The 27,040-nt window shown below is 41.4% G+C and overlaps 1 protein-coding gene across 1 annotated transcript; it reads left to right on the top strand.

Annotated features, from left to right (window-relative positions):
• The first annotated feature begins 8,090 nt into the window (after positions 1-8,090).
• On the top strand, positions 8,091-26,983 carry LOC140007240 (uncharacterized). Its single transcript, XM_072049938.1, has 5 exons — positions 8,091-8,465; positions 22,213-24,275; positions 24,358-24,509; positions 25,146-26,076; positions 26,374-26,983. Exons 1-5 carry the CDS (start codon positions 8,091-8,093, stop codon positions 26,981-26,983), a joined length of 4,131 nt encoding a protein of 1,376 aa, XP_071906039.1.
• The last annotated feature ends 57 nt before the right edge of the window (positions 26,984-27,040 follow it).

The following is a 27,040-nucleotide window of genomic DNA, read 5'->3' on the forward strand; positions in this document are numbered from 1 at the left end:
GATGGCCGACTTGGCCATTTCCGTTTGCCGTTCCGCGCGGACGTGTGCGGCTGTTTTGCCGTTCCCGCACTTGCGCGTGCCAATTTTGCCGTTTTACTTGTTTTAAGTACGTTAGTTGCCGTTTATGATATATTGTGACATAATCTTCGATTTCAGACCGTGGTGAGCTAGGCGGTGCCGGTGGGGCCCACTACTAGCCAACACACAAAGTGAATTCCGCCTTTATACTACTTTTGGTATTTTGAGTAAGTATTCAGGCCGCTCTTATGTGTTAGTTGTTTATGTGTTTCGTTATGTGTAAAAAGGGTACCTAGGCGAGGGTGTACTTTATGACATATGTATGTGAGAAATTTTGGAACAAAAACCCTTGAGCTTGTGGCTCGGGGTGACTTTTGAATAATTTTGTGAATTTTGTGAGTTTGCGGTTGAACTCAATACCTAGATGGACTATTCGAGCCGGTTAGGGCTTGGTCGAAGTCAGTCCAACTTGGTTTGAGGTCACCAAGTTTGTGACCCGAGCTTATGATTAAAGCTCAAGTTTGTGATTTCGTTCGCCTGGGCAAGTTTGTGAGGTGACTGGCCAGTGAGGGTGATAAGGTGTCGGTGGGTGTACAAGTGAAGTTCTACGGACCTTATTTATGGTCGACGGAGTGTCGACAGGAGATCAAGCATGGCAAATGAATCGGCTTTGGAGCCACCCGTATCCTTATTATGTGATGTTACTTTTCTGCTTTTGCTTTACTCTTACTGTGTAAATGTTGCTACGTGAAATTTACGCTTTTGCCCCTGTTTACTTACTAAGCTTTTAGGTTACCCCATTCCGTTTGTTTTCCTTAGCAGGGGCCGACGCGGGTACGTTTGGGGCTCATACACTAGTTTAGTAGATTGGCTTGTAATAGTTGAACTTTTAGGATGTTTGTTTTTATTCTGGTGGTTTGTATTAGGACCCTTCTTAGGGTCTCCCTTTTGGTTTTGGTTGTAATTATACGGATGTAATAGTAAGAGCAGGTACTTTTGGAGAATGTAATTATAACTCTTTTGGGATTGTATATAGTATGTATAGTACTCTTTTGGATTTTCTGGCTTTTATTGCTTTAAGTTTTGAGTCCTGGCGCGAGCTAGGCAGGCGGCCCGCCGATACCCTTGGGTTCGCCCTTGGGAGAAGTGGGGTCGTCACACGTTTTCTTGCATTATTCACTTTTGACCTGTTTCCAAAGTTACTTTTGAACTGTTTTCGTTATTTACTTTTGAATTGTTTTCTTGCATATCATGCGTTCTTGTATGAGAGTGTTTCTTGTTTGTTGTATTTCCTTGACTTATTGGCTAGTTATTATTGATTGATAATGTGTTAAGTGCTTTCAATGATTGTTAAAACGAGTTTTCTAGGCGAGGGTGTACTTTATCGCACACGACCTAAATAAATATGAAATTTTCAATGATTAATGATTAAATGCTACTTGCGCATGAATGTAAGCCTTTTGGGCTGAACTGGCCATTGCCCCTTGTTACCGGTCGTCTCGAGCCAGAAGCGGACTCGGTCGGGCGATTAGGGACCTGGGTGAACGTTTTGGTATACTTGAGTATTACCTTGAAGTCTGGTGGAACCCGGCCGGTGGCTGGGAAGGGGGTGAATGAAATGAATGATTAAATGAAGCGCGGGTTTTATTTACAAAAGATTGAAGGAAGGAGGAAATGTCAGGAGAACGAGCGAGCGCGGGAATATTTGGCTCCATGTGAGCCCGTATCCTTTTAATGTGTGTCTTATTGCTTTCCACGCTAAATGTTTCTTGAATTATTGATACTCCATACTTAATGTATTGTAAATGTTGTAATTGTTTCTGGACTTATCATTTGATTTCTGACATCATTGAAATGAACTATTGTGAAACCGATTTGATTACTGATTTTTCTGCTTACTCGTTGAGCTTCTAGCTCACCCCAAAAATATTTTATTCCCCTCCACAGGGCACAAGGCGAAGGAAGGACTTGTTGTGCTTATTCATGTGAATGGATGGCCTATATTTTGTACAGTTTGGATTTGGAATCATTTTATGTATAGTTTAGGGAATTGTTTCCGCTTCGCTTTTGATATGTAATTATTGGAGAATTTGATGAAATATTTGAGATTTATATTATAATTCTTTTGAGGATTGTAGTGAATGACTGAGTCCCGGCGAGAGCTGGACAAGCGACCCGTCGAACCCTGGGGTACGCCCTAGGGGGAGGTGGGGCCGTCACAGTTGGTATCAGAGCTTAGGCTTCAGAACTCTGTAGTGTATCCTAGGCTTGAAGTTTAGGATGCGGGGCTGTGGGTTTGGTTTGGAATATTAGTGATTCTTGCGGGATATCTCGACTTGATTGGTACAAGATGGAATGTCGAGGACGACATTCTTTTAAGGAGGGGAGTTTGTGACACCCCGAAAAGAATGAGAGTGAGAACCCGAAAATTTTCTAATTTTCTAAGGTTTATTTTATTTAATCGCCCGCCTTTTCTACAGTTTCTTTATTAGAAAAATTTCCCAGATAACGTTTATGAGCAAAGATAGTTTTAAAATGATTTTTCTAGTATCGGTTATTTTTTGAGAAATTCAGAGCGTATTTTGGACGTGGGACCCGCTAGTGCGGTAAATGCATTATATTTTTGACAACTTGTTGAAATTTTGTATTAAGTGATATTATTTTACAAGGTGTTAAGATATTTGTATTGGAGAGACAAAAATATAAGTTTTGAACCAAAAGATGACAAGTGTCACCATAAGATTTAGTCTTGAGTTTGACTACTATTCATAACTTTACCATTTAATTCAAATTGGCCCAAAAATCACTTCATTTTGCAAGCTTCTTGGCCAAATTTTCTTGCTCAAAGAAAGAAAGAAAAGCTCTCAATTTTCTAGTCTCCAATCTTGCCCAATCTCTCAATTAAACCGTTTAATCTTCCAATTACTCCATAAAACCTCTTAGTTTGGTGGAGTTGAGCTTGGTTGTGAAGTTGTTTGGAAAGCTAAGGTGGCTAGTTGCTCTATCTCTTGTATTGTTAAGGTGAGTTGTGAAGGACCCCTCTCCTCCCTCTAATGATGCTTAACTGATGATTAGTGGGGGTATAAGGTGCAACTTTATGGATTATATTATGATTTTTGGTTGAATTGGTGAAGTTTTATAATTATTGGGGATTTTTCTGTTTTAATATGAACATGATTATGTGGCTATATATGATGATTGGAAATGATGTTTAAGGACTCTATGAGGTGGAAAAAGTGACCTGGGTGAACGTTTTGGTATACTCGAGTATTACCTTGAAGTCTGGTGGAGCCCGGCCGGTGGCTGGGAAGGGGGTGAATGAAATGAATGATTAAATGAAGTGCGGGTTTTATTTACAAAAGATTGAAGGAAGGAGGAAATGTCAGGAGAACGAGCGAGCGCGGGAATATTTGGCTCCATGTGAGCCCGTATCCTTTTAATGTGTGTCTTATTGCTTTCCATGCTAAATGTTTCTTGAATTATTGATACTCCATACTTAATTTATTGTAAATGTTGTAATTGTTTCTGGACTTATCATTTGATTTCTGACATCATTGAAATGAACTATTGTGAAACCGATTTGATTACTGATTTTTCTGCTTACTCGCTGAGCTTCTAGCTCACCCCAAAAATATTTTATTCCCCTCCACAGGGCTCAAGGCGAAGGAAGGACTTGTTGTGCTTGTTCACGTGAATGGATGGCCTATATTTTGTACAGTTTGGATTTGGAATCATTTTATGTATAGTTTAGGGAATTGTTTCCGCTTCGCTTTTGATATGTAATTATTGGAGAATTTGATGAAATATTTGAGATTTATATTATAATTCTTTTGAGGATTGTATTGAATGACCGAGTCCCGGCGAGAGCTGGGCAAGCGACCCGCCGAACCCTGGGGTACGCCCTAGGGGGAGGTGGGGCTGTCACAGAGGACTCGCAAATTTCTTATATTTTCCTCAAAGATGCCTTTTATTTGGAAATTATTATTTATTAAAGCCCTACCATCCAATCATTCCACAATAAGTGCAAATAAACCTAGAAAGTAGGGTTTCACTTTTGGTTTCAAGATTGGGGCAAAATTAGGGTTTTCGCGTTTTTTCACCGGATGAATTTTCGGTATGGAACAAGGATCAAATTTGGTGATTAAAAGTGACTTTTAAGTGAGAAATAATATGTGATTAGGGACAATGATATAAGGTTAGTAAATAGGAAGAAAAAAACCCTAGTACATGTGTTTTTAAGAAAAACGGTGCGAACCGACGGGTACCGTGCATTACCGATTGAACGCACCACTTGACCACCACTTTCTTACCATACAAGCTCGTTAATACTTGATAAAAATATCTTCTCTTTTGCCAGCTAGCTTGACCGAAATTTAGGGTTAGAAATAGCAAGGAAAAGAAAGAGAAAAATGAGAGGAGGTGGTGGCGCCAAGTGTCGCCACCTAAGGGTTTCTTGACCAAGAGATGGTCTTCCTTCTTATCCCCAATTTTTGCTCCTTTTCCTTCATTATTTCTGTTGCTTGGCCGAACAAGAGAGGAGAGAAAGAGAGAGCAAGAAACAACTTCCTTGTTCTTGATTTTAGCCATCCAAGTGAGAAATTAAACTTCTAAACCAATTAAAGTGTTAGTTGTGGGCTTGAGAAGCTAGGGGAACTAAAAATTTTCAAAGGAGGTGGAGTATCACTCTTCCAAGCTTTGTCTTTGAGGTATAAGATCTGATCATGGTTCTTGTTCTTTTAAATTTTGGTTTAAGATGCTATCTAGTTCATGTTTTGGCTTGATTACAAGATATGCAAGTTGTTGTGATGATTTTGAATGATATATGCAAGTTAGGGTTTAATAAATTTCTGCCTAAACTTGTTGTATAGTTAGTATACATTGTATATAAGGTTCTATAAGGGGCTTTGGTAGTGTTGGAAGCAAGAAAATAAATAGATGGTCATGAAATCCCAAAAACTCCAGATTCTGGAATTTTATGTTTACATTCTGCCTGGTTTTAGTACTCATAGTTAGAGGTCGAATTAGGCTTAGCCTAAAACATGAAAGTTGTAGAGAATGGTATTCTATAGTTTCCTACAAAATTTCAGCTCAATCGGAGTAACGTAGCTTGTGAAAAGATGAAACTACCCTCGCTGTTCTAGGTTACATTCCAGAGTTCCGCGTGGACAGTTTAGTCTATTTGGTTATGTTTATTCACTATAATTCGTTCAGATTTAGCCTTTTACCAAAACATGAAAGTTTTAGTACCCTGTCTTAGATTTTCAACGCCACCAAGAACACCTTAAACGGACCTTGGTAACCTGAGATATGACCATTCTAGTATAGTGCGGTTAATTAGCCGTATAGTTGTAAGTTGGCTCTGTAAATTGGGAATTTGACTAGGTTACGCTGGAAATTGGACTAATTGATCTTCATGAACATTGTAGCCCTATGTCTTAGCTTTGAAACGGTATAAGTTGTACACCAATCCGATAAGCGTAGTATCAGTTGTGTCATTTCCGCACTTGTTACTAGTATGATTGTTGTCCTTTTGTTATCTTGAGCCTTTTGGATGGCTATTGAAGTTAGATTGTTGTGTGTGTACTTTTGGGGTTGAATGAGAAAAATAATGAAGTCAAAATGGCTGGAAAATTAGGTAAACACAAAGGGCATGCTGTCCAAATTTACGCTCGAGGACTAGGGGGATATATTTACGACTTGGGTAAGGTTGACAAACGAATATCACTTGAACCATCTAGGACTTTTGCTACTTTGGTTATCGAGGGTTATACGTTAGAACCTAGCCGAACTTATACCCCTAGGGAAGGTGGTATTAATCACTATAAATCTGTTTTCCTTGCACTTTCTACTTAAAAGCTATTTCCAAGTATAATGGATACCAAAGTTTACCATTTGAAAAGCGAGCTAGTGGTCTACGGATATTTTCCAAACGAATTTCAATTTCTTGATTATTATTGAACGAAATGTCTAAGTTTCGAACCTTACATGATTTTCCAAGTTCTTAAGCAACTTCTTATCGCAGATCTGGACTCCAAGCTAGGAGTATCATCTGGACGAGACCACTAAAAACACTATACTTGTTTTGGTGAGTGTTTTCACATATCGAATTGCGCTTGATACTTGTATTTGATACGTGATCAATGTGATTATATGTTATGTACGTGAAATTTTAAGGCAAGAGTGTACTTTATCGCACTTGCCCTAATCAAACTTGATATTATTCCGTGATTTCACTTGTAATGATATAATTGCATACAAATTTCATCTTGTCTGGAATTCCAGAGGCCCTGAGGCTAGTTAATCGAGTCGAGCCGGCAAGGCCCAGTCGATTAGATAACGAACCCCGGGTAACTAGTAATGTCGAGTGGAGTGTATCTCCTCGGCAGAACGGCATACTCGAGTATTACCACCCGTGTCTCGTGTGGCGTGCGGGCCCGGAAAAGGGGGTTGATTGGTGGACGGAGACTGGCATGAAGTGGGGTATTATTTTTGGACTAGTTATTACTTGAAAGTTGACGGAGTGTCAACTACCGACCGATCAAGCTGGAATGGAACCGAGAGATGAGTTACTGTATCCTTATATGTGAACGTGAACTTGATATTTCTTGATTAACTGAAGTGATATCTCTCTGATTTGACTTGTTTGCTCGACATTCTACTATTACTCTGCTATCACTTGGGTTGTTGACCAATTTGATATTTGGAACTTCACTGAGCTTTGGCTCACTCCGTTAGTTTTGTTTTCCTTACAGGAGTACGAGCGAGGCGTGAGACACGTAAAGGCTAGCGTAGTCTAGTTGTTTGTGACTTTTGACTTTTGACTTGTACTCGCGTTATTCCTCGAATAGAATGTTTTGTACTTGGATTGTACACACTTTGAACTAGTTTGGGTATATTGAGACTTTGTACCATGATTTGTACCAAGTGAATTTTATTCATGGGTCATGGATGTATGCACGTGCTACGAGTGAGTGAGTCCTGGCGAGAGCTGGGCAGGCGGTCTGCCGAACCCTTTGGTACGCCTTAGGGGGAGGTGGGGTCGTCACAATGTGACTAAAAGTACTTTTGTGGCACCTGTGTGCTATATTTTTGTACTCCCTCATGACTTGCTAATTGTATGAACTTTAACGTGTTAATGTGTGTAAATTACTGTTCTTTTTAATGTTTTCATGATCTTTCCTTGTTTTTAGTATTTTTCCCACGTAATTGATTTATTTCTTGCACTAGGCACAATTAGGATCATGGAAGGACGAAGAAGTGGTCGAGGTCGTGGGCAAGGGACTAGACAAGCCCAACTTCACGGGGATGACCAAGGATCGGTAATTGGACAGACCCAGGGACAAGAGAATGTAGAGGGTAACCATATGGCTACTGCCATCAATAGGATGACTGATATCCTTGAACGCTTAGCTGAGAGACAGGGTCCAGGACCACTTAACCTACCTGGGGGCTAGGATACAAGGAACGATAAAGCCTTGGAGAGGTTCTTGAAATTTAACCCGCCTAAGTTCACTGGTGAACCTAATCCTGAGGTAGCGGATAATTGGTTGGAGACGATGACCAACATATTTACCACCTTAGACTATAATAAAGATAGGCGAATGAATTTTGCTACTTTTCAATTTGAGGGAGTAGCACGTGCTTGGTGGTACGTGATAAAGGGAAAGTGGGAGAGAGTTCAAACCCCTTGGAATTGGGAGAATTTCATAATGGAGTTCAACGAGAAGTTTCTTCCGCCTTTAATCCAAGAGAAGAGGGAGGATGAATTCATTAAGTTGAAACAAGGAACTCTTAGTGTAGCTGAATATGAAGGGAGGTTTACTAAACTTTCTAAGTATGCTCCTGAATTGGTGACCAATAAGTGGAAAAGGATAAGACGGTTTGTACAATGGCTTAATATAGAAATCTAGGAGGGCTTGGCTGCGGCCCAAATCTCTACATTTACTGAGGTTCTAGAGAAAGCGGAAAGGGTCGAAAGTGCAAGAATGCAAGTTAGGGACTTCCACAATAAGAAAAGGAACTTTTCTAGTCATACTTCTGGACAGGCTAGTAAGAGTACACACCCTTCCAAAATGGGAAGAGGAATGGGAGGAGTAAGGACTGTCGGAGCTTTAAGGGGAGTTTTATCCAGAGGAGGTCGTAATGGGCCAGTTCAAGTGAAAGGAGTGTCTTCTAGTGGTTCGGCAGTGACATCTCAAGTTAACTGTGGTTACTGTGGTAAACCCAATCATTCGGAGAATGAGTGTTGGAGGAAGTTGGGAAAGTGTTTGCTCTGTGGTAGTGCCGAGCACCAACTCGCAACTTGTCCAAGTAAACTGAAGGTAGGAGATAGCACTCAAAGGCCAGAAAAGTCAACCTCTAAGCAGACTAGTGCTGGAGGGAGCCTACCAAAGGTACCTGCTAGGGTTTATGCACTGGATCATCAACAGATCCCCGATACGACTGAGGTGGTTGAAGGTACGATCCCTATTTTTCACCGTTTAGCTAAGGTTTTAATTGATTCGAGTGCAACACATTCTTTTGTAAACCCTAACTTCATGGGTGGAATAGACTTCAAGCCAATTAAATTACCTTATGATTTGGAGGTTAGGACACCTGTTGGGGATCAAAGTTTAATGGCTAACTTGATATATGAGGATTGTGAGATCTGGGTTGGAGAACGGAGATTACTGGCCGATTTGATGGGTTCAGCGATTAAGGGGTATGATGTGATTCGAGGAATGGACTGGTTAGCCCGTTACAATGCCTAGTTGAACTGTAAGACGAAAATAGTAGAATTGTGCATTCCGGGTGAGACAACCCTGAAATTGGACGTAAGGGGTAGATTAGCCTCATCTGCACTTATCTCAGGGATCCGAACTAGGAAAATGTTAAGTAAGGGAGTTCAAGGATACTTGACTTTTCTTATCAACACTCCTAGTGATAAAGTGAGACTAGAGGATATGCTTGTAGTGAAAGAGTACCCAGATGTCTTTCCCAAAGAGTTAGAGTCTTTACCCCGGAAAGGGAAATAGCTTTTAAGATTGATGTGAGTCCGGGAGTAGCACCTATCTCTAAGACACCATATAGAATGGCTCCAGCTGAATTGAATGAATTGAAGTTGCAATTGTAGGACTTATTGGAGCGGGATTTTCTAAAGAAGAGTGATTCACCGTGGGGAGCCCCCGTCTTATTTGTTAAGAAGAAAGGTGGGAGTTTAAGGCTGTGCATAGATTACCAAGGCCTGAATGATGTCACTATTAAGAATAAGTACCCATTGCCCTATATTGATGAATTGTTTGACCAATTACAAGGGGGGCGGTAGTATTCTTGAAATTGGATTTGTGACAGGGTTATTATCAATTGAGGATTTTGAAGAAGGATATACCAAAAACTGCTTTTAACTCGAGGTATGGACACTTTGAGTTTGCAGTAATGCTATTTGGATTGACTAAGTGCCTGCAGCATTTATGGATTTGATGCACAGGGTCTTTAAGCCTTATCTGAACGAATTTGTGGTGGTATTTATTGATGATATATTGGTGCACTCTAAGACTGTGGAGGATCACGAGAAGCACTTGAGAATTATTTTACAAACTCTGTGGAAGCATCAGTTATATGCTAAGTTTAGCAAGTGTAAATTTTGGTTGAAAAAAATGACATTCTTAAGACACATAATTTCTAAGGACGAGATTAAAGTAGATCCAGCCAAAGTTGAAGCTATTTCGAAATGGAAACAACCTGAAAACCCTACTGAAGTTCGAAGTTTTATAGGGTTAGTAGGTTATTACTAGAGATTTATCAAAAAATTTTCTAGAATTGCTGGACCCATGACTGAGTTAACCAGGAAAAGTGGAAAGTTTATATGGAGTCCTAAGTGTGAAGAGAGTTTCCAAGAGTTGAAGAGACGTTCGACAAGGGCACCCATATTAGCTCTACCGAATGGAAAAGATAGTTTTGTGGTCTACACAGATGCTTCCAAGGAAGGCTTGGGATGTGTATTAATGCAAAATGAGAAATTGATAACGTATGCCTCTAGGAAGTTAAAACCGTACGTAGGAAATTACCCAACTCATGATTTGGAGTTAGTGGAGCGGCTGTAGTGTTTGCTTTAAATAAATGGAGACATTACCTTTATAGAGTAACGTTTGAGGTTTTTACTGACCACAAGAGTCTTAAGTATTTGTTTTCTCAAAAGGAACTAAATTTGAGACAACGTAGGTGGACGGAATTTTAGAAGATTATGATTGCACGATAAAGTACGATCCAAGAAAAGCCAATGTAGTGGCCGATGCTTTATGTCGTCAAGTGCAAGTGGCGGGATTAATGATTAAAGAGATGCACTTGTTGGAAGAAGTTAGTGTATGGAACCCTAGACTTGAACCGAGGAAAGTAATTCTTGGGAATATTGTAGTGAATTTCACTTTGATGGAACGTATCAAAGAAGCCCAAGAAAAGGACACTGAAGTGCAAAAGTGGTTGGAAAAATCAAAAAGGGAAAAAAGTCGGATTTTAACTTGGGAATGAATGGTATATTGAGATTTCAGAATCGGATAGTTGTGCCAAAGGATGAAGGGCTTACGAAGAAAATTTTGGAATAGGCACACCGATCGAAGTTTACGGTACACCCTGGAGGAAATAAAATGTACCAAGACTTGAAGGTTTGTATTGGTAGGAAAGCATGAAAAAGGAGATTGCTCAATTTGTCCAAACCTGTTTGATTTGTCAACAGGTTAAAACTGAACATCAGAAACCGTCTGCACTTTTACAACCTCTGGAGATATTCGAGTGGAAATGGGAAAATATCACCATAAATTTTGTATCAGGATTACCTAGGACACAAAGAGGTCATGATGCCACTTGAGTAATAGTGGATAGATTGACCAAATCGGCTCATTTTTTGCCGATTAGTATGAAGTACCCGTTGGAGAAATTAGCTAAGTTATACTTGGATGAGATTATCCGGTTACACGGGATACCTGTAAGTATTGTGTCCGATAGAGACCCTAGATTTGTTTCAAGATTCTGGCAAAAGATGTAAGAAGTGCTGGGAACTAAATTGAATTTTAGTACTACTTACCATCCCCAGACCGATGGATAGTCTGAGAGGACGATTCAAACTCTTGAGGGCATGTGTTTTGGATTTTGGGGAAAACTGGAATAAGTTTTTGACATTGGTGGAATTCGCCTATAACAATAGCTTTCATTTTTCTATTCAAATGGCCCCGTACGAAGCACTTTATGGTCGGAAATGTAGATTTCCGATTTGTTAGGATAAAATAGGTGAACGAAAAATCTTAGACCCGACTACAGTGCCTTGGATTGAGGAGGCGAATGAAAAAGTGAAGTTGATACGCCAGAGGATTCAGACCGCACAAAGTCGTCAGAAGAGTTATGCAGATAACCGTAGGAAGGACTTGGAATTTACGATTGGAGATCAAGTATTTCTTAAGATTACCCCTCTGAAAGCAAGTTTGATGGCAGGAAGAGGAAAGAAGTTACAACTGAGGTTTGTAGGACCTTATAAGATTATCCAATGCGTGGGAAATGTAGCGTATAAGTTGGAACTGCCATCGAGTTTGTCTCAGATTCACAACGTTTTCCACGTGTCCATGCTTAAGGAGCATCACCCAAACCCTTCTCATATTTTGCAATAAAAAAATATTGAAATTAATGAGTCGCTGACCTATGAGGAGAAACCGGTAAAGCTCTTAGATCGTAAGGTGAAAGAATTGAGGAACAAGCGGATTTCGTTGGTGAAAGTTCTCTGGAGGACCCATGGACTAGAGGAAGCAACCTGGGAAGTTGAAGAAGTGATTCGAGGAAAATATCCAGACCTATTCTCAAATCAATGTATAATTTCGAGGACGAAATTCTCTTAAGGGGGAGAGGATGTGAGGACTCGTATTTTATTTTATTTTATTTATTTATTTTATCGATTTATTTACTTATTTATTGGTTTACCCTAAAATAGTTATTTTCATGATTAATTACCCAAGTATTAGTTAGTTATACTATCATTACAAGAATTTCTTAGAAATTTCGCTTTATCACGCGCGAGTCAGAAGTTCGCGTTTTCGCGCGTGCGACTAATTGAGGGACTTTAGAAATTGTTGATAGACTACTAGAAGTGGATAATAATAGTGTTAAAGAAAGTGCATTAGAGCTTTAGTACACAAGTGAAACAAACCCGAGAGGAAACGGGCACAAAACGCGTGTATACGCACTATTGAGAGTTGACTTTTGTGCCAAAATTTGAACTACAACTACCAAGCTTCTCCAAAAAGCTTCACCATCAGATTTTTCCACTCTCTCTCTTACCCCTTGCTGGCCGAAACTCCAAAGGAAGAAGAAGAGCAAAACCCTTCATCATCTCACTTCATTTCTTGCACCTTTTCACTCCAAATTCATCACACAAACTCATAACAACTTGGAGACTCACTTGGACTAGGAAGAGAGCATCTTTCTCACGGTTTCTTGGAGCTCTTAGTGACCCAAAATTTCTGATTTTTCATCATCCAAGAGGTGGTAATCATCTAACTTTTTAAACTTGGTTCTAGTGAGTTAAATTTGACTTGGAAGCTTGTAGCTTCATGTGGGTATCTTTATTTGGTTGAAAATCATTTGAGTGGGCTCTATGAAATCCCACAATGGACATGTTGGACTGATATGATGATTATGGGTGCTATTTATGTTGATTAAGTGTTAAACAAGTGGATATAAGTTAAAAGAGTGGAAGGAAAATCAAAGGAAAGTCGAAGCTAAGAAGGGCCGAATTCTGCCCTGTTCTTGCTGAGCCTTTGGTTTAATTTTTTTTGTGATCAAATGACCTTGAATTTGTTGTAGATATGTTGTATAGGATGTGTGAAAATTTTTCACCAAAAATCACTTGATTTGGTTGGGCAAAATTTGGATTTTCGAAATATCTTCAAATCTGAAAAACGGGTGACAGGGGTTCTCTGGCAGTAAACTTTGAACGATCATAACTCTTTGCTCAGGTGTCGAAATCAAGTGCTGCTTGTGGCATTTGAAACTAGACACTTTCAATTTTATAACGGTATAAAATGCATCCCCTGATTCGAGCTGAGGGAGCTGTACTAGTTCTTCAAATTTACCTATTCTGTTTTACTGTTGTGCTAGAGAGTCAGTGATGTGCTGGGACTTGTTGCTTGAATTTGAGCTAGCTATGAACTGAATTTCTGATACGTTCCTCAATCAACTTGTTTCGAGACACGTAGCACGTTTGCCCAAGGATCTAGCGAGGTTGTCCAACGTTTGGAATTGCGGGATCTAGAACCAAACGGACGACACGATTTGATTCAAGACGGTAGGATGACGACTCCGATGAAGGTGGTTACTCCAGGGGATAGGTCGGTAGAACAATCTAGGACGGGACGCAAGACTGCTCAAAACCCTTGCCAAAGCAAGTAAAGTGCTCGAACTCTCTTCTTAGAAGAAGGAACGAAAATAAACTAATTTTATTGATGAAACGTCTACCCTTAAACCTTATAAAGCAAACCTATTTATAGGCTTAAGTGACTAAAACCCTGAAAGGGGCTAGGAAAAAGGAAAGAGTCGGCCCATGCCTTTTGGAACAAGATGGGCCGGCCCATGCTCTTACTTAATCATTAACTAATTGCTAACTAATTGATGGGGCCTAAGGCCTTATTCTCTTGGTGGCCCGCTTGACTCTTCGTGGGCTTGGATCATGGTGTAAATGACTCGATTGTCCCTCTCCAAGCCCTCAATATCTTTGTGAACTCCATGTTGGTCTTGGACGACCCTAACCAGGGCTTGGAGTGATTCTTTGAAGAGCTTGGCCCGTGCACGTGTGACTGGGTCCAATGAGACTCAGACTGGGTCATTGTGTGGGCCGAGGCTTGTGCACACATCAATCCCCTCCTCTTGAGAAGGATTTGCTCTCAAATCAGGATCCTCCTCTGCAAGAAATGGGCTTACGTCCGCGACGTTGAAGGTTGCACTAACATTGTACTCCCCAGGTAGCTCCAATTTGTATGCGTTGTCATTGATTCGTTGGAGCACTCGAAATGAGCCATCACCTCTTGGGGATAATTTGCTTTGACGTTGCTTGGGGAATCGCTCTTTCCTCAAGTGTAGCCAAACCCAATCTCCAGGCTAAAAAATCATCTTGCGACGGTGCTTGTTGGCTTGCTGGATGTTTTGTTGCATACGCTTCTCAATGTTTGCTCGCACGGCCTCATGCAACCTGCGCACAAAATCAGCTTTCGTTTTCCCATCTAAGTTTGTGTGCTCAGAGGAAGGTAAGGGTACCAAATCAAGGGGGGTCAGGGGGTTGAAGCCATAAACAATCTCGAGGAGAGAATATTGTGTTGCACTATGCACAGTTCGATTGTAGGCAAATTCAACATGAGGTAAGCACTCCTCCCAAGACTTAAGATTCTTTTTAATCAAGGCCCAAAGTAAAGCACCAAGTGTGCGATTGACAACTTCAGTTTGTCCATCACTTTGTGGTTGACTAGTGGTGGAGAATAATAACCTAGTGCCCAGTTTGGATCACAAAGTCTTCCAAAAGTAACTCAGGAACTTCATGTCTCGGTCACTAACAATAGTCCTAGGCATGCCATACAGACGGACAATCTCTTTGAAGAATAAATGAGCAACATGTGATGCATCGTCAGTTTTGTGACGAGGGATAAAATGAGCCATCTTAGAAAATCTATCAACCACCACAAATATGGAATCATTACCCCTTGGCGATCGAGGCAAACCTAGTACAAAGTCCATAGACAAGTCAACCCAAGGATGGTGAGGGATAGGTAATGGGGTATACAAGCCATATGGATTTGTCGTAGACTTTGCCTTGTGACAAGTAGCACACCTACCAACCATGCATTCAACATCTCTATGCATGTGGGGCTAGAAAAAGTGCTCTTGTAACATGGCCAGAGTCTTGTCAATGCCAAAGTGGCCCATGAGACCACCACTATGTGCCTCTCGAATCCAAAGATCACGAATGGAAGAATTAGGCACACACAGTTTATCTACATGGAATAGAAATCCATCATGCAAAAAGTACTTTCCATGCGGGTTCTTAACACAAGCAGCATAGATATCACCAAAGTCATGATCATTTGTGTAGAGTTCCTAAACCATTTCGAACCCGAGTAACTTGGCATCAAGAAAGGCAAGCAAGGAATGTCTACGTGATAAGGCATCAGCTACCATATTCGTTTTGCCAGTCTTATACTTAATGGCATAAGAAAAGGTGGAAATGAAGCTTACCCACTTGGCATGCCTCTTACTCAACTTGGGTTGCCCTTTGAGGTACTGCAATGACTCGTGATCAGTGTGTATCACAAACTCCCGAGGGTGAAGGTAGTGTTGCTAGGTCTCCAAGGCCCTCACTAAGGCATACAACTCCTTGTTGTACGTGGGGTAGTTTAATGCAGCTCCTCTCAACTTCTCGCTAAAGAAGGCACAAGGCCTCTTGTCTTGCATGAGGACTGCTCCAAACCTACACCAGAAGCATCTCATTCAATTTCAAAGGTCTTGTTAAAGTTTGGAAATGCTAACACAGGTGCATGTGTGAGTGTGTCCTTGAGGGCAAGAAATGCTTGTTCTTGTGATTCTCCGCAATGGAACTTGTCATTCTTCTTTGTCACGGCGGTCAACGGGGCGGCAATAGTGCTAAAATCTTTGACAAATCGCCGGTAAAAGCCCGCCAATCCAAGAAAGCTGCGCACGTCAGGGACGGATGTAGGAGTTGGCCATTGCTCGATGGCCTCAATCTTGGATTTGTCCACCTTGATGCCCTGCGAACTTACCACATAGACTAAAAACACAAGCTCGTTAGTACAAAAGGTGCACTTCTTGAGGTTAGCGTATAGACGCGCTTGTCGAAGTGTCTCAAGAACTAATCTTACATGCTCTAAGTGCTCATGCTCACTACGACTATAGATCAGGATGTCATCAAAGTAAACAATGACAAATTTGCCAATAAAATGTCTCAAAACATGGTTCATTAGTCACATGAAGGTGCTAGGGGCATTAGTTAAGCCAAAAGGCATGACTAACCACTCATAGAGACCATGTTTGGTTTTGAAGGCCGTTTTCCACTCATCGCCTTCTTTCATCCTAATTTGATGATAGCCACTCCTCAAGTCAATCTTGGTGAAAATAATAGCACCATCGAGTTCATCAAGCATATCATCAAGTCTAGGAATGGGATGCCGATATTTGACAGTGATAGCATTTACAGCCCGGCAGTCAGTGCACATGCGCCAAGTACCATCCTTTTTGGGGACAAGTATCACAGGCACGGCGCAAGGACTTAGACTCTTTTTCACCCAACCCTTACCTAAGAGGCCATCAACTTGCCTTTGAAGCTCCTTGGTCTCCTCAGGACCCATGCGATAAGCAGGCTTGTTGGGTAGTGGTGCTCCAGGAATCAAGTCGATTTGATGTTTGATCCCTCGAATGGGTGGTAAGCCATCAGGGACCTCATCAGGGAATACATCCTCGAACTCCTGCAAGAGAGCAACTATGCTCGAAGGCAATGCCTTATCGAGCTCAGCAACATCTAAGAGCACATGCTTGCAAATCATGAGAAGTATAGGCTGATTAGAGTTCACAACTTTTCTAACATCTCTAGCCTTAATAATCATGTTGTGCTTCCTAGTTGTAGGTTCAGTGGGTGATTTGTCATGTATAACACTAGGTGTGCTCACTGGTCCCTTGGTTGCTTGCGCACTTGTAGAAGTGGCGCTTTTACCAGGGTCGACCGTCTTTAGTTTCCTCCTTTGACGGTCTTGTTCACACTTCTTTTGCAATTTTAGTTGGTCCTCATATACTTGTGCAGGTGTGAGAGGCGTAAGGACCTTACGTTTGCCATCGTGTACAAGTGTGTACTTATTTGCCCTTCCATCGAATGTGACGTGTTTGTCAAATTGCCAGGGTCTCCCTAGGATGATATGCGTAGCATGCATTGGCACTACGTCACACACGATTTCATTAGTGTAAGTACCAATTGAAAAGGGAACGCATACCTATTTGAAGACTCGTACCTCGCCATCCTCACTTAGCCATTGGAGACGGTAAGGGTTTGGATGCTTGGTAGTTGGGAGTCCTAGACTCTCAACCATGAGCAAACTGGCCACGTTCGTGCAACTCCCACCATCGATGAGGCTACACACCTTGTCACCTACTTGACAGCGGGTGTAGAACAGGTTTTCGCGTTGTAGCTGCTCGTCCTCCTTAACTCGGGCGGTTAGCACTCGCCGTGCCACCAAGTAACCTACTTCTCCTCATGTAGGCGAGAAATCCTCCTCAGCTGACTCCTCTTCCAGGCAGTCGTCCTTGACCAGTTGGGGTATCTCCTCATAATTGTCATCATCAGACACGATTTCGCCATTGTGAGTGATGAGCATGACCCGTTGGTTTGGACACTGAGACTGAATATGTCCAAACCCTTGGCACTTGAAGCACTTGATGTCCCTACTCCTAGTCTTAGGAGTTTCATGCGGTGACTTCGAAGTGGCCCTGGATGCCTCAGAACCCTTGTTAGGGGTAGAATAGGGATTGCGGTTAGAGGCGTTACCTTGGAGTCGGTTAGAAAAGGTTGGTGTTGCCGCACTCCCAATTTCGTGGGTTGCTCTTTGTGATTGGTTGCCCCTCCATGAAGTGGTGTTAGAAGATTGGAAAGTACGTACTCCTCATCTTAATTTCTTCCCCCGTTCGGCCTTAATAGCGAGTTCTAGAAGGTCGTGCATGTCCAAGTAATGTTGGAGCTCCAAGGCTTCTTGAAGGTCAGGATTGAGACCTCTAAGAAACCTAGCCATCGTGGCTTCATTGTCTTCTTGAATGTTGGCCCTCATCATGGCCATCTCGATTTCTTTGTAGTAGTCCTCCACACTCATGTTGCCTTGCGTGAGGGTTTGAAGCTTAGAGTGGAGATCGCGATTGAAGTAGCTAGGAACAAATCGCTTGCGCATCAGTGCCTTGAGTTCTCGCCAAGTCCGGACACGTGGTTCTCCCATCCTCCTCCTATTGGTCCTCACTTGGTCCCACCAGACTAGTGCGTAGTCGGTGAACTCCACGGTGGCAACTTTAACCTTTTGTTCCTCGCTGTAGTCGTAGCAGTCGAAGACCATCTCGATACAGCCTTCCCACTCCAAGTAAGCTTCAGGGTCACTTTTGCCTTTGAATGCGGGGACTTGAATCTTATGCCCCTTGAGTTCGCTCTTAGGCGTGTCCCTCCTAGTCTTCTCGGGTCGCTTCTTATCCTCACTAGCAGAGTAGTCTTCGCTATGTGCTTCTTTGGTGCCATGGTTACTCCGGTTGTGGGATCTCGAACGAGAGCCTCGTGTAAGACTCCTGGACAACTCGTCAAAACGAGTGTGCAACTCCTCCATTTGTTGCTCACTGATTCGCCTGAGTTCATTCTTCATTGCGGCGAACAACAATGAGTGATCGGTGGTTGTTTGTTGTTGCTCCATGTCTTTTGTGATGCTCCTGCAAAAGGTTAGTAACAAGCAAAGAAAGTGCAAGTATAACCTCACTTCACTCCCTTAGTGTATCCCTCACACTCGTGTGTAGTGCTCAATTCACTCTATTAGACTTACCAAGTACCTTTACCTGTTGGTTTAGGTAGTTGAGAAATGTTGCTCGAGTCCAATAATCGTCACCAACTTTTCCCACAAGAGTAAGCAAGAGTGAAGGACACAATTGGGTGATATTTTTGAGATGGAGTGGACGAATTTTGGAGGTTTATTGGGGCGGGCAGATGTGGAAAATAATGCGAAGAAGAAAACAAAACCCTAGATCCCTAAGATGTAGGAGTGGTTCCTAAAATGTGGGAGTGAAAGTAGGAGTGGTTTCCTAAGGTGGATGAGAGAATATAGGAGGGTTTCCTAGAATAGATGAGAAAAGGTAGGAGAGTTTCCTAAAGTGGATAAGAAAATATAGGGAAGTGTCCAAGAGTTATCCAAGTATTTTACTTAGTCTCCTAAACTAACTTGGAAAACAAGTTAGAGTTGGAAGCTCCCTTAAAGACCTCTCTTAAACAACTTCCTAATCCTTCTCCAAAAACAGATTGGTTTCTTTCCTCCCTCAACCGAAATTTTTCCAGAATTCTTTCCCCCTTAAAACCCTTCCCCCAAGTCGGCTACACCCTTATAAAACTCCCTCTCTCACAGCCGCAACTTGCCCCAAGCAAGTCGGCTCTCTCTACTCCCAAGAGACAAGCAATTCGGCCCTCCCTCCTTCAAGACAGGTTTGGTTCTTGTTCCAAGACAATGGCCTCCCAAGATAATGTGAGTAATGTTACTCAAGAATCCCCCAAGCCACTTGGTCAAGACACTCCCAAGAAATTTACTCCTAAAACAAGAAAGCCTCGTATGGATGCAAGATCTTACAAGAAACTTTTTATTCAGAGAGAAGTGCAAGTCTTCAAGACCCAAGATGATCAAGAACCTCAAGAATCCCAAAAGGTAGTACAAGTAATCAAAGTTCAAGGTGATCAAGAAGTTCAAGAAGAGGTAGGCCAAAACTTTTGAGTTTCTCTCTTTTGGTTTGTTCGAATTTTCTGGTTTGCTTAGAAACAATATGTAATGGTTGTTGTTTGGCAATAAAAGAACCAAGTTCTTTTCCCTTTTCTTGTTCGGCCTTTGTGCCACCCGAAGGCTTTCTTTCTTTCTTTTTTTTCTTTGTTTCGATCCTGTTTTTTTTTTTTTTTTGACTTAGCAATGTAACTAAACCTGGCCGAAAAGGTTCACAACCAGATTCTGGTCAGGCCCTAACTTACTACAACCAACAGCCCCAAAACTCCAAGATTTGATCAAGAACTTCAAGATTTAATTTCAAGAACCTCAAGAAACTGATGAGGGGCTCAAGGCTGGTCAAACACAAGTTGCACAAGTCATTCAAGTACCAAGTGGTCCAGTCACAAGAGCTCGTGCCAAGAAGATGCGTGAATCTTTACAAGCCCTTGTGAGTACAATCCAAGGCCGCATTGGAGATGATTTAAAGATTATTGAAGGCTTGGAGAATGAAGATTCAAAACTTTACACATTGCTCCAAGTAGAAGACCCTCCAGCGCCTGTTGCTAGTTAGGCGTGCCTCACCTAGTGGTCACGCTTAAGGAAGAGTTAAGCTAGTTCTATTAATTATCTTTTTATAGTTAAATATTAGTTAAAGTCAGTCCATTAAACTCTTAGGGCTGGCCGAATCCTTGTCATTAATTAGTAGGGTTAGTTTAGTCAATTTTGGGATTAGGGTTAATGCTTGTAAAGGCTATAAATAGCCTTACTTCCTCCTTGTTAAGGGGGATCCAGAAATGACATTATATTTGTGAGTTCATTCACTTTTCTCTTCCAAGAGAGCTTTGCTTGAATACTTGAGACTTTTTCTTGAGTTATTCAACTTGAACTTATCAACCAAGTATACACCTTGATTGTGGCGTTCTTCTATCCAGATCGTTGGTTCACTAAATCGTTAGTTGTTGGGTTGAGATTCATCTTAGTTCATCAACTCGGGGTTTAGAAGGGTCATACGTGCCGCCTTTTCAACTTGATTGTTCGTCTAGATCCGCACATTCATATCAGTTGGTATCACGAGCTAGTCGACGACATCAAGTATATCCCATTGCATCTTGTAAGTTTTCCTTAAAAAAAAAAAAGAAAATTTTTTTTCCGTTTCTTATAGTGTCAAATTCTGGTCGTTTAGGACTTCCATAAGCGGCTAGGGTTTTGTCTTGGTTCTTGTTGTTTATCCTTGTTTTCGTTGATTGTCTTGAATTTTCGTGTTTGTTGTTGTCCGCAATTCATCCATCGTGTGTCTTGATTTGGTGGGTCTTGTGTCTTGTTTCTTGAAGTCTTGAATTCATATAGAGTCATCCAAAAAAAAAACAAAAAAACAAAAAAAAGGGTTACTGTTCATCGGGTACTATTCACCCGAAAACACTGTTCATCCGAAAAAGAGAGGAAAAAACCTATTTTCTGGTTGTGTCTTGATGAAACCATGGCTGACCTTCAAATTTCCTAGCGTCCTTGATATTGTGGGGATTGAGTCTTGAAGTTCTTGGGCTGCAAAATTGATATCTTGAATTTCTTGAAGTTAGGGTTTTGTAGTTTCGTGAATTTTCGTGGGCTGCCATCAAGTTTTTTGTTGGATATTGTTGTTCAAACTCCTGAAAATCTGGAAATTTTGATTGAATCTTGAAGTTCTTGGGTGGGAAAACAAGGGTTCTTGAAAATCTTGTTCTCAACCTTTTCCAAATCTTGAACCTTCAAAACAAAACCAAAGTTCTTGGCTCAAACTTGCGGCTGCCTTGCTCAAATTTGACAAAGATCTTGTTTCTTGTGTGTGGGATCCGAATTGAAAAAAAGAAAGAAAGATCCAACTTGCAGAGAAAAAAAAAAAAACAACGCAAGAGAGAAAAATAAAAAAAAAATACAAAAACACACAAATCGGATTTCAAGAACAAGAAATAGTTTGCTTGGGTAGCCTAGCCGAACTTGGGTTGAAAGACCAAACCTTGTTGCCTTCAATCTTGAACTATTGGCCGCATCTCTTTGTCCACGAAATACCAGAAAACCAGCAGCCATTAACACCCCAAAACAACCAAGAAACCTTGCTATTAGATAGCCACAAAAGGTGGGAAGATAAGATAGGGTTTCCTACTTTGTAGCCGCCTCTTGCTTTTGTTTCTTGATTGTGATTTGTGCCAACTGCCCAGCCGACCTTTGGTGCCTATTTTATAGTATTTCCAGCCAATAAAAACGTGGTTTACAAGTCCCAAGAGTCCTAATCAGTTTTGGATTCCACTTGGTAGTTAACTCCTAAAATTAGCTACTAGTCACAAACCAAACTTTCCTTTTTTATTTCTTTTGGTTTCTTTTCTTTTAGGCGGACAGCTTAGGATATATATATTTTTTTCTTTTTCCTTCTTTCTTTTTTTTCCCAGCATATTATACATCTCATTTTGTGTCTTACAATCAGTCCAACAAGCTTCCAAAACTCACAGCCTTCATCCGCCACACTTGGGTATAATTTGGTTCAAGTTTGATTGAATTTCTTCAAGAAAATTCTGATTTCTTCAAGAAAAGCAATCTAGTGACTTGAGAAGTGTTTGGTGAGATCATTAGAGTGTTTTAATACACTTGAGTGAAACACGAGTGTGAGTGATATACTAAGGGAGTGAGTGAGGTGTTATTTCCCCTAACTCTATTTTTGCAGGAATACCTCAACATGTCCGAAGGGAAGGAAACTACTCCTTTTGATATTAAACTTGTGATGGAAGCTATGACTGATAAACTGCTCAAGCTAATGAAACAGGAATTAGAACCATTGCATGAGAGGATGGATAGTCTCGAGCACTCCCAAACCAATTCTAAGTCCCGGAGACACAAAGCACCAACCCGTGACTATGAAAGTTCCAACTCCGAGGAGGAATATGGGTCGAGGACATGGAAGAATAAACACCGTAAAGCTGGTGTGGATCCAATCAAAGGCGTTAAAATGCAATTGCCTACTTTCCAAGGCAAATCCGACCCCGATGTCTATTTGGAATGGGAGAAACGAGTGGAGTTGATCTTTGATTGCAATGATTACACTGAAGAGCAGCAAATGAGACTTGCAGTCATGCAATTCACCGACTACGCCATAGTGTGGTGGGATCAAATCACTACTAGTAGAAGGCGAAGTGGTGAATACCCTATCACTACATGGACCGAATTGAGGGGTGTCATGAAGAAACGCTTTGTTCCTAGTTACTACCACCGTGACTTGTACCTCAAACTTCAAAATTTAACACAAGGAGCCAAAAGCGTGGAGGACTATCATAAGGAGATGGAGATAGCCATGTTAAGGGCCGACATTGTCGAGGACCGGGAAGCTACTATGGCACGATTTTTAAGTGGATTGAGGCCTGAAATAGCGGATCAAGTGGAGATGCACCATTATGTGGACCTCCATGATATGCTAGACACGGCTATTAAGATTGAAAGGAGGCTCAAGAGGAGGGGTCCAATTCGACAAAATCCCAACTTCCAAGCTGGAAATTGGAGAAGCCAACCCTTCAAGAGGGAAGTCAACCCCTCTAGTGCATTTCCCTTGGTCAAACAAGGTGGGACAACCAAGGAGTCACTAAAGCCGAATGCACCTTCCTCAAAACCACCCTCAAGGGGCGATGGTAGGCCTACTCATGAGGTAAGCAAAGTTCGATATCGAGACACTAAGTGTTTTAAGTGTCAAGGGTTTGGACATATTGCTTCCCAATGCCCAAATCAAAGGGTTATGCTTATGCTACCAAATGGGGAAGTACAAACGGATGAGGAGGATGAGTGTGAGGACATGCCTCCCTTGGTTGAGGAAGATGAGGAATTTGAGGAGATACCAGCTCATGGTAAAGTTGGTATGGTTGCAAGGCGAGCTCTAACTACTCAAGCTAGTAGAGATGACCTTCAACGAGAGAACATATTTTACTCAAGGTGCCACGTGATGGACAAGCTTTGTAGCTTGGTAATTGACCCAGGGAGTTGTACCAATGTTGGTAGTGCACTCATGGTGGAACGATTGAACTTGCCAACAAGTGATCACCCCCGACCTTACAAACTACAATGGCTGAATAATAGTGGTGAGGTACGTGTTCATAAGCAAGTTTTAGTTAATTTTGCCATTGGTAGATATAAAGATGATGTTTTATGTGATGTTGTGTCTATGCAAGCTACTTATATTATTTTGGGACGGCCATGGCAATTTGATAAAAGAGTTATTTTTGATGGATTCTTGAATAAGTATTCCTTTGTGCATAATACTAAAAAGATCACACTTGCACCTCTTACACCTCAACAAGTGCATGAGGACCAAATTGAGTTGCAAAAGGAATATGACATGCATTGTGACAATAAAATGAAAAATTTGCATGATACAAAGAGCAAAATGGCCGAACCATCTTCTCATAAAATTGACACTTCACATTCGGCCATTGAAGGGAAAAAGGAGAGAAAATCCATCATGCTTGCTAGAACTAGAGATGTGCGAAAGGCTTTGCACTCTAACCAGATTTTGCTTATCTTGTTTTGTAAAGAGTCTTTACTCACTAATGAACTTGGTGCTTCTTTGCCTAGTGCTATTGCTAACCTTTTACAGGAGTACCAAGATGTATTTCCTGAGGATATACCTAATGGGTTGCCACCTTTGAGGGGAATAGAACATCAAATTAATTTCATTCCTGGCTCTTCCCTTTCTAATAAGGCACCATATAGGACTAATCCGGAGGAAACTAAGGAGCAACAAAGGCAAGTAGAGGACTTGCTTGGTAAGGGCTGGATTCAAGAGAGTCTAAGTCCTTGTGCTGTACCTGTCCTACTTGTGCCAAAGAAAGATGGAGGATGGAGGATGGAGGATGTGCACTGATTGTAGAGCCATAAATGCCATAACGGTAAAGTATCGCCATCCCATCCATCGATTAGATGACATGCTTGATGAGTTACATGGTGCTATTATATTTACTAAGATTGACTTGAAGAGTGGTTATCACCAAATACGCATGAAAGAATGGGATGAGTGGAAAACAGCATTTAAAACAAAACATGGTCTGTATGAGTGGTTGGTCATGCCTTTTGGCTTAACTAATGCACCTAGTACCTTCATGAGGTTAATGAACCATGTTTTGCGTTCTTTTATTGGTAAATTTGTGGTAGTCTACTTTGATGACATATTGATCTATAGTAAGAGTACAGAAGAGCATGTTGTGCATGTACGAATGGTCTTAGATGCACTTCGAAAGGCGAGCCTCTATGCTAACCTTAAGAAGTGTACTTTTTGCACTAATCAACTTGTCTTCCTAGGTTATGTTGTGAGTGACCAGGGAATACGAGTCGACCAAGAAAAGGTGAAGGCCATAAATGAATGGCCAATACCAACCAGTGTAAGTGAGGTAAGGAGTTTCCATGGCTTGGCAAGCTTCTATAGACGCTTTGTCAAGGATTTCAGCACCATTGCTGCCCCACTTACAGCCATTATCAAGAAAAATGTGCCATTCCAATGGGAAGAAGAACAAGCTAAGTCTTTCCAATTACTTAAACACAAGCTCACACATGCACCTGTATTAAGTTTACCTAATTTTGACAAGGCTTTTGAAGTAGAGTGTGATGCTTCTGGTATAGGTATTGGAGCTGTGCTCATTCAAGAGGGGAAACCAGTGGCCTACTTTAGTGAGAAGTTGACTGGTGCCTCGTTGAACTACTCTACTTATGACAAAGAATTGATGGCCTTGGTGCGAGCTCTCCAAACTTGGCAACACTACCTCAGACCTCGGGAATTCGTACTCCACACTGATCATGAATCGCTCAAACACATCAAATCACAAACCAAATTGAGCAAAAGGCATGCGAGGTGGGTGGCTTTCATTGATAGTTTTGTGTTTGTCATCAAATATAAGGTTGGAAAGACTAATGTAGTGGCTGATGCACTTTCTAGAAGGTATACACTAATCACTACACTAGACACTAAGTTGCTTGGCTTTGAGTTCATTAAGGATTTATATGCAGCTGACCTAGACTTTGGTGAGATTTTCACAACCTTGCCACGAGTTACTCGTGAGCATTATTCTATGTCGCAGGGGTTCTTGTACTACAAAGGTAAACTATGTATTCCAATGTGCTCCATGCGACTTTTGTTGGTTAAAGAGGCTCATGGTGGAGGCCTCATGGGACATTTTGGAGTGGCCAAGACCTTGTCAATTCTCCAAGAGCATTTCTACTGGCCTCGCATGAAGAGGGATGTCGAGAGGCATACACAAAGGTGTGTAACTTGTCACCAAGCAAAATCAAAGGTACATCCTTATGGACTCTACACTCCTTTACCCATCCCACATGAACCTTGGGTAGATTTGTCTATGGACTTTGTCCTTGGATTACCTAGAACTAGACAAGGGCATGATTCCATTTATGTGGTAGTTGATCGTTTCTCAAAGATGGCTCACTTCATTCCTTGCCATAAAACTGATGATGCTAAACATGTGGCTGATTTATTCTTTAGAGACATAGTGCGTTTACATGGGGTACCTCGTACCATTGTTTCTGATAGGGATGTAAGGTTCCTTAGCTACTTTTGGAAAACTTTGTGGTGTAAACTAGGGACTAAATTGCTTTTTTCTACTTCTAGTCACCCACAAACCGATGGACAAACTGAAGTGGTTAATCGGACTTTATCTACATTGTTGCGAGCAATTATTAAAAAGAACATTAAATCTTGGGAAGATTGCTTGCCTCATGTTGAATTTGCATATAATCGCACTGTGCATACTTCTACTCAATTTTCACCTTTTGAAATTGTTTATGGATTTAACCCTCTCACGCCTTTAGACTTGTCTCCTTTACCTATTTCTGAGAGAGTTAACCTAGATGGTAAGAAAAAGGCTGAGATTGTTCGGGATTTGCATACCAAAGCTAGAGCTAATATTGAGAAACGTACCCTTCAATACATTCAAAGTGCCAACAAGGGACGTCGCCAGATGGTGTTTGAACCAGGTGATTGGGTTTGGATACACATGAGAAAGGAGCGTTTTCCAAACCAAAGGCGCAACAAACTACTTCCACGGGGTGATGGACCATTTCAAGTTGTGGAGCGCATCAATGACAATGCCTACAAACTTGACCTTCCAGGTGAGTATGGAGTACATGCTACATTCAATGTGGCTAACTTGAGTCCTTTTCATGCAGACGACGAGCTTGATTTGGGGACAAATCGCCTACAAGAGGAGGGGATTGATGAGGGGCTCAAGGCTGGTCAAACACAAGTTGCACAAGTCATTCAAGTACCAAGTGGTCCAGTCACAAGAGCTCGTGCCAAGAAGATGCGTGAATCTTTACAAGCCCTTGTGAGTACAATCCAAGGCCGCATTGGAGATGATTTAAAGATTATTGAAGGCTTGGAGAATGAAGATTCAAAACTTTACACATTGCTCCAAGTAGAAGACCCTCCAGCGCCTGTTGCTAGTTAGGCGTGCCTCACCTAGTGGTCACGCTTAAGGAAGAGTTAAGCTAGTTCTATTAATTAT

Source organism: Coffea arabica, chromosome 5c (genome assembly GCF_036785885.1).
Source record: "Coffea arabica cultivar ET-39 chromosome 5c, Coffea Arabica ET-39 HiFi, whole genome shotgun sequence".
Lineage (NCBI taxonomy): Eukaryota > Viridiplantae > Streptophyta > Magnoliopsida > Gentianales > Rubiaceae > Coffea > Coffea arabica.

Excerpts from the sequence above, each read along its gene's own strand:
- LOC140007240 (XM_072049938.1), top strand. The coding sequence starts at position 8,091 with ATGGGAAGAGGAATGGGAGGAGTAAGGACTGTCGGAGCTTTAAGGGGA. Across the intron at positions 8,466-22,212 it reads AGATCCCCGATACGACTGAG|GAATACCTCAACATGTCCGA; the intron begins GTGGTTGAAGGT and ends CTATTTTTGCAG. Across the intron at positions 26,077-26,373 it reads GTTTCTGATAGGGATGTAAG|AGTTAACCTAGATGGTAAGA; the intron begins GTTCCTTAGCTA and ends TATTTCTGAGAG.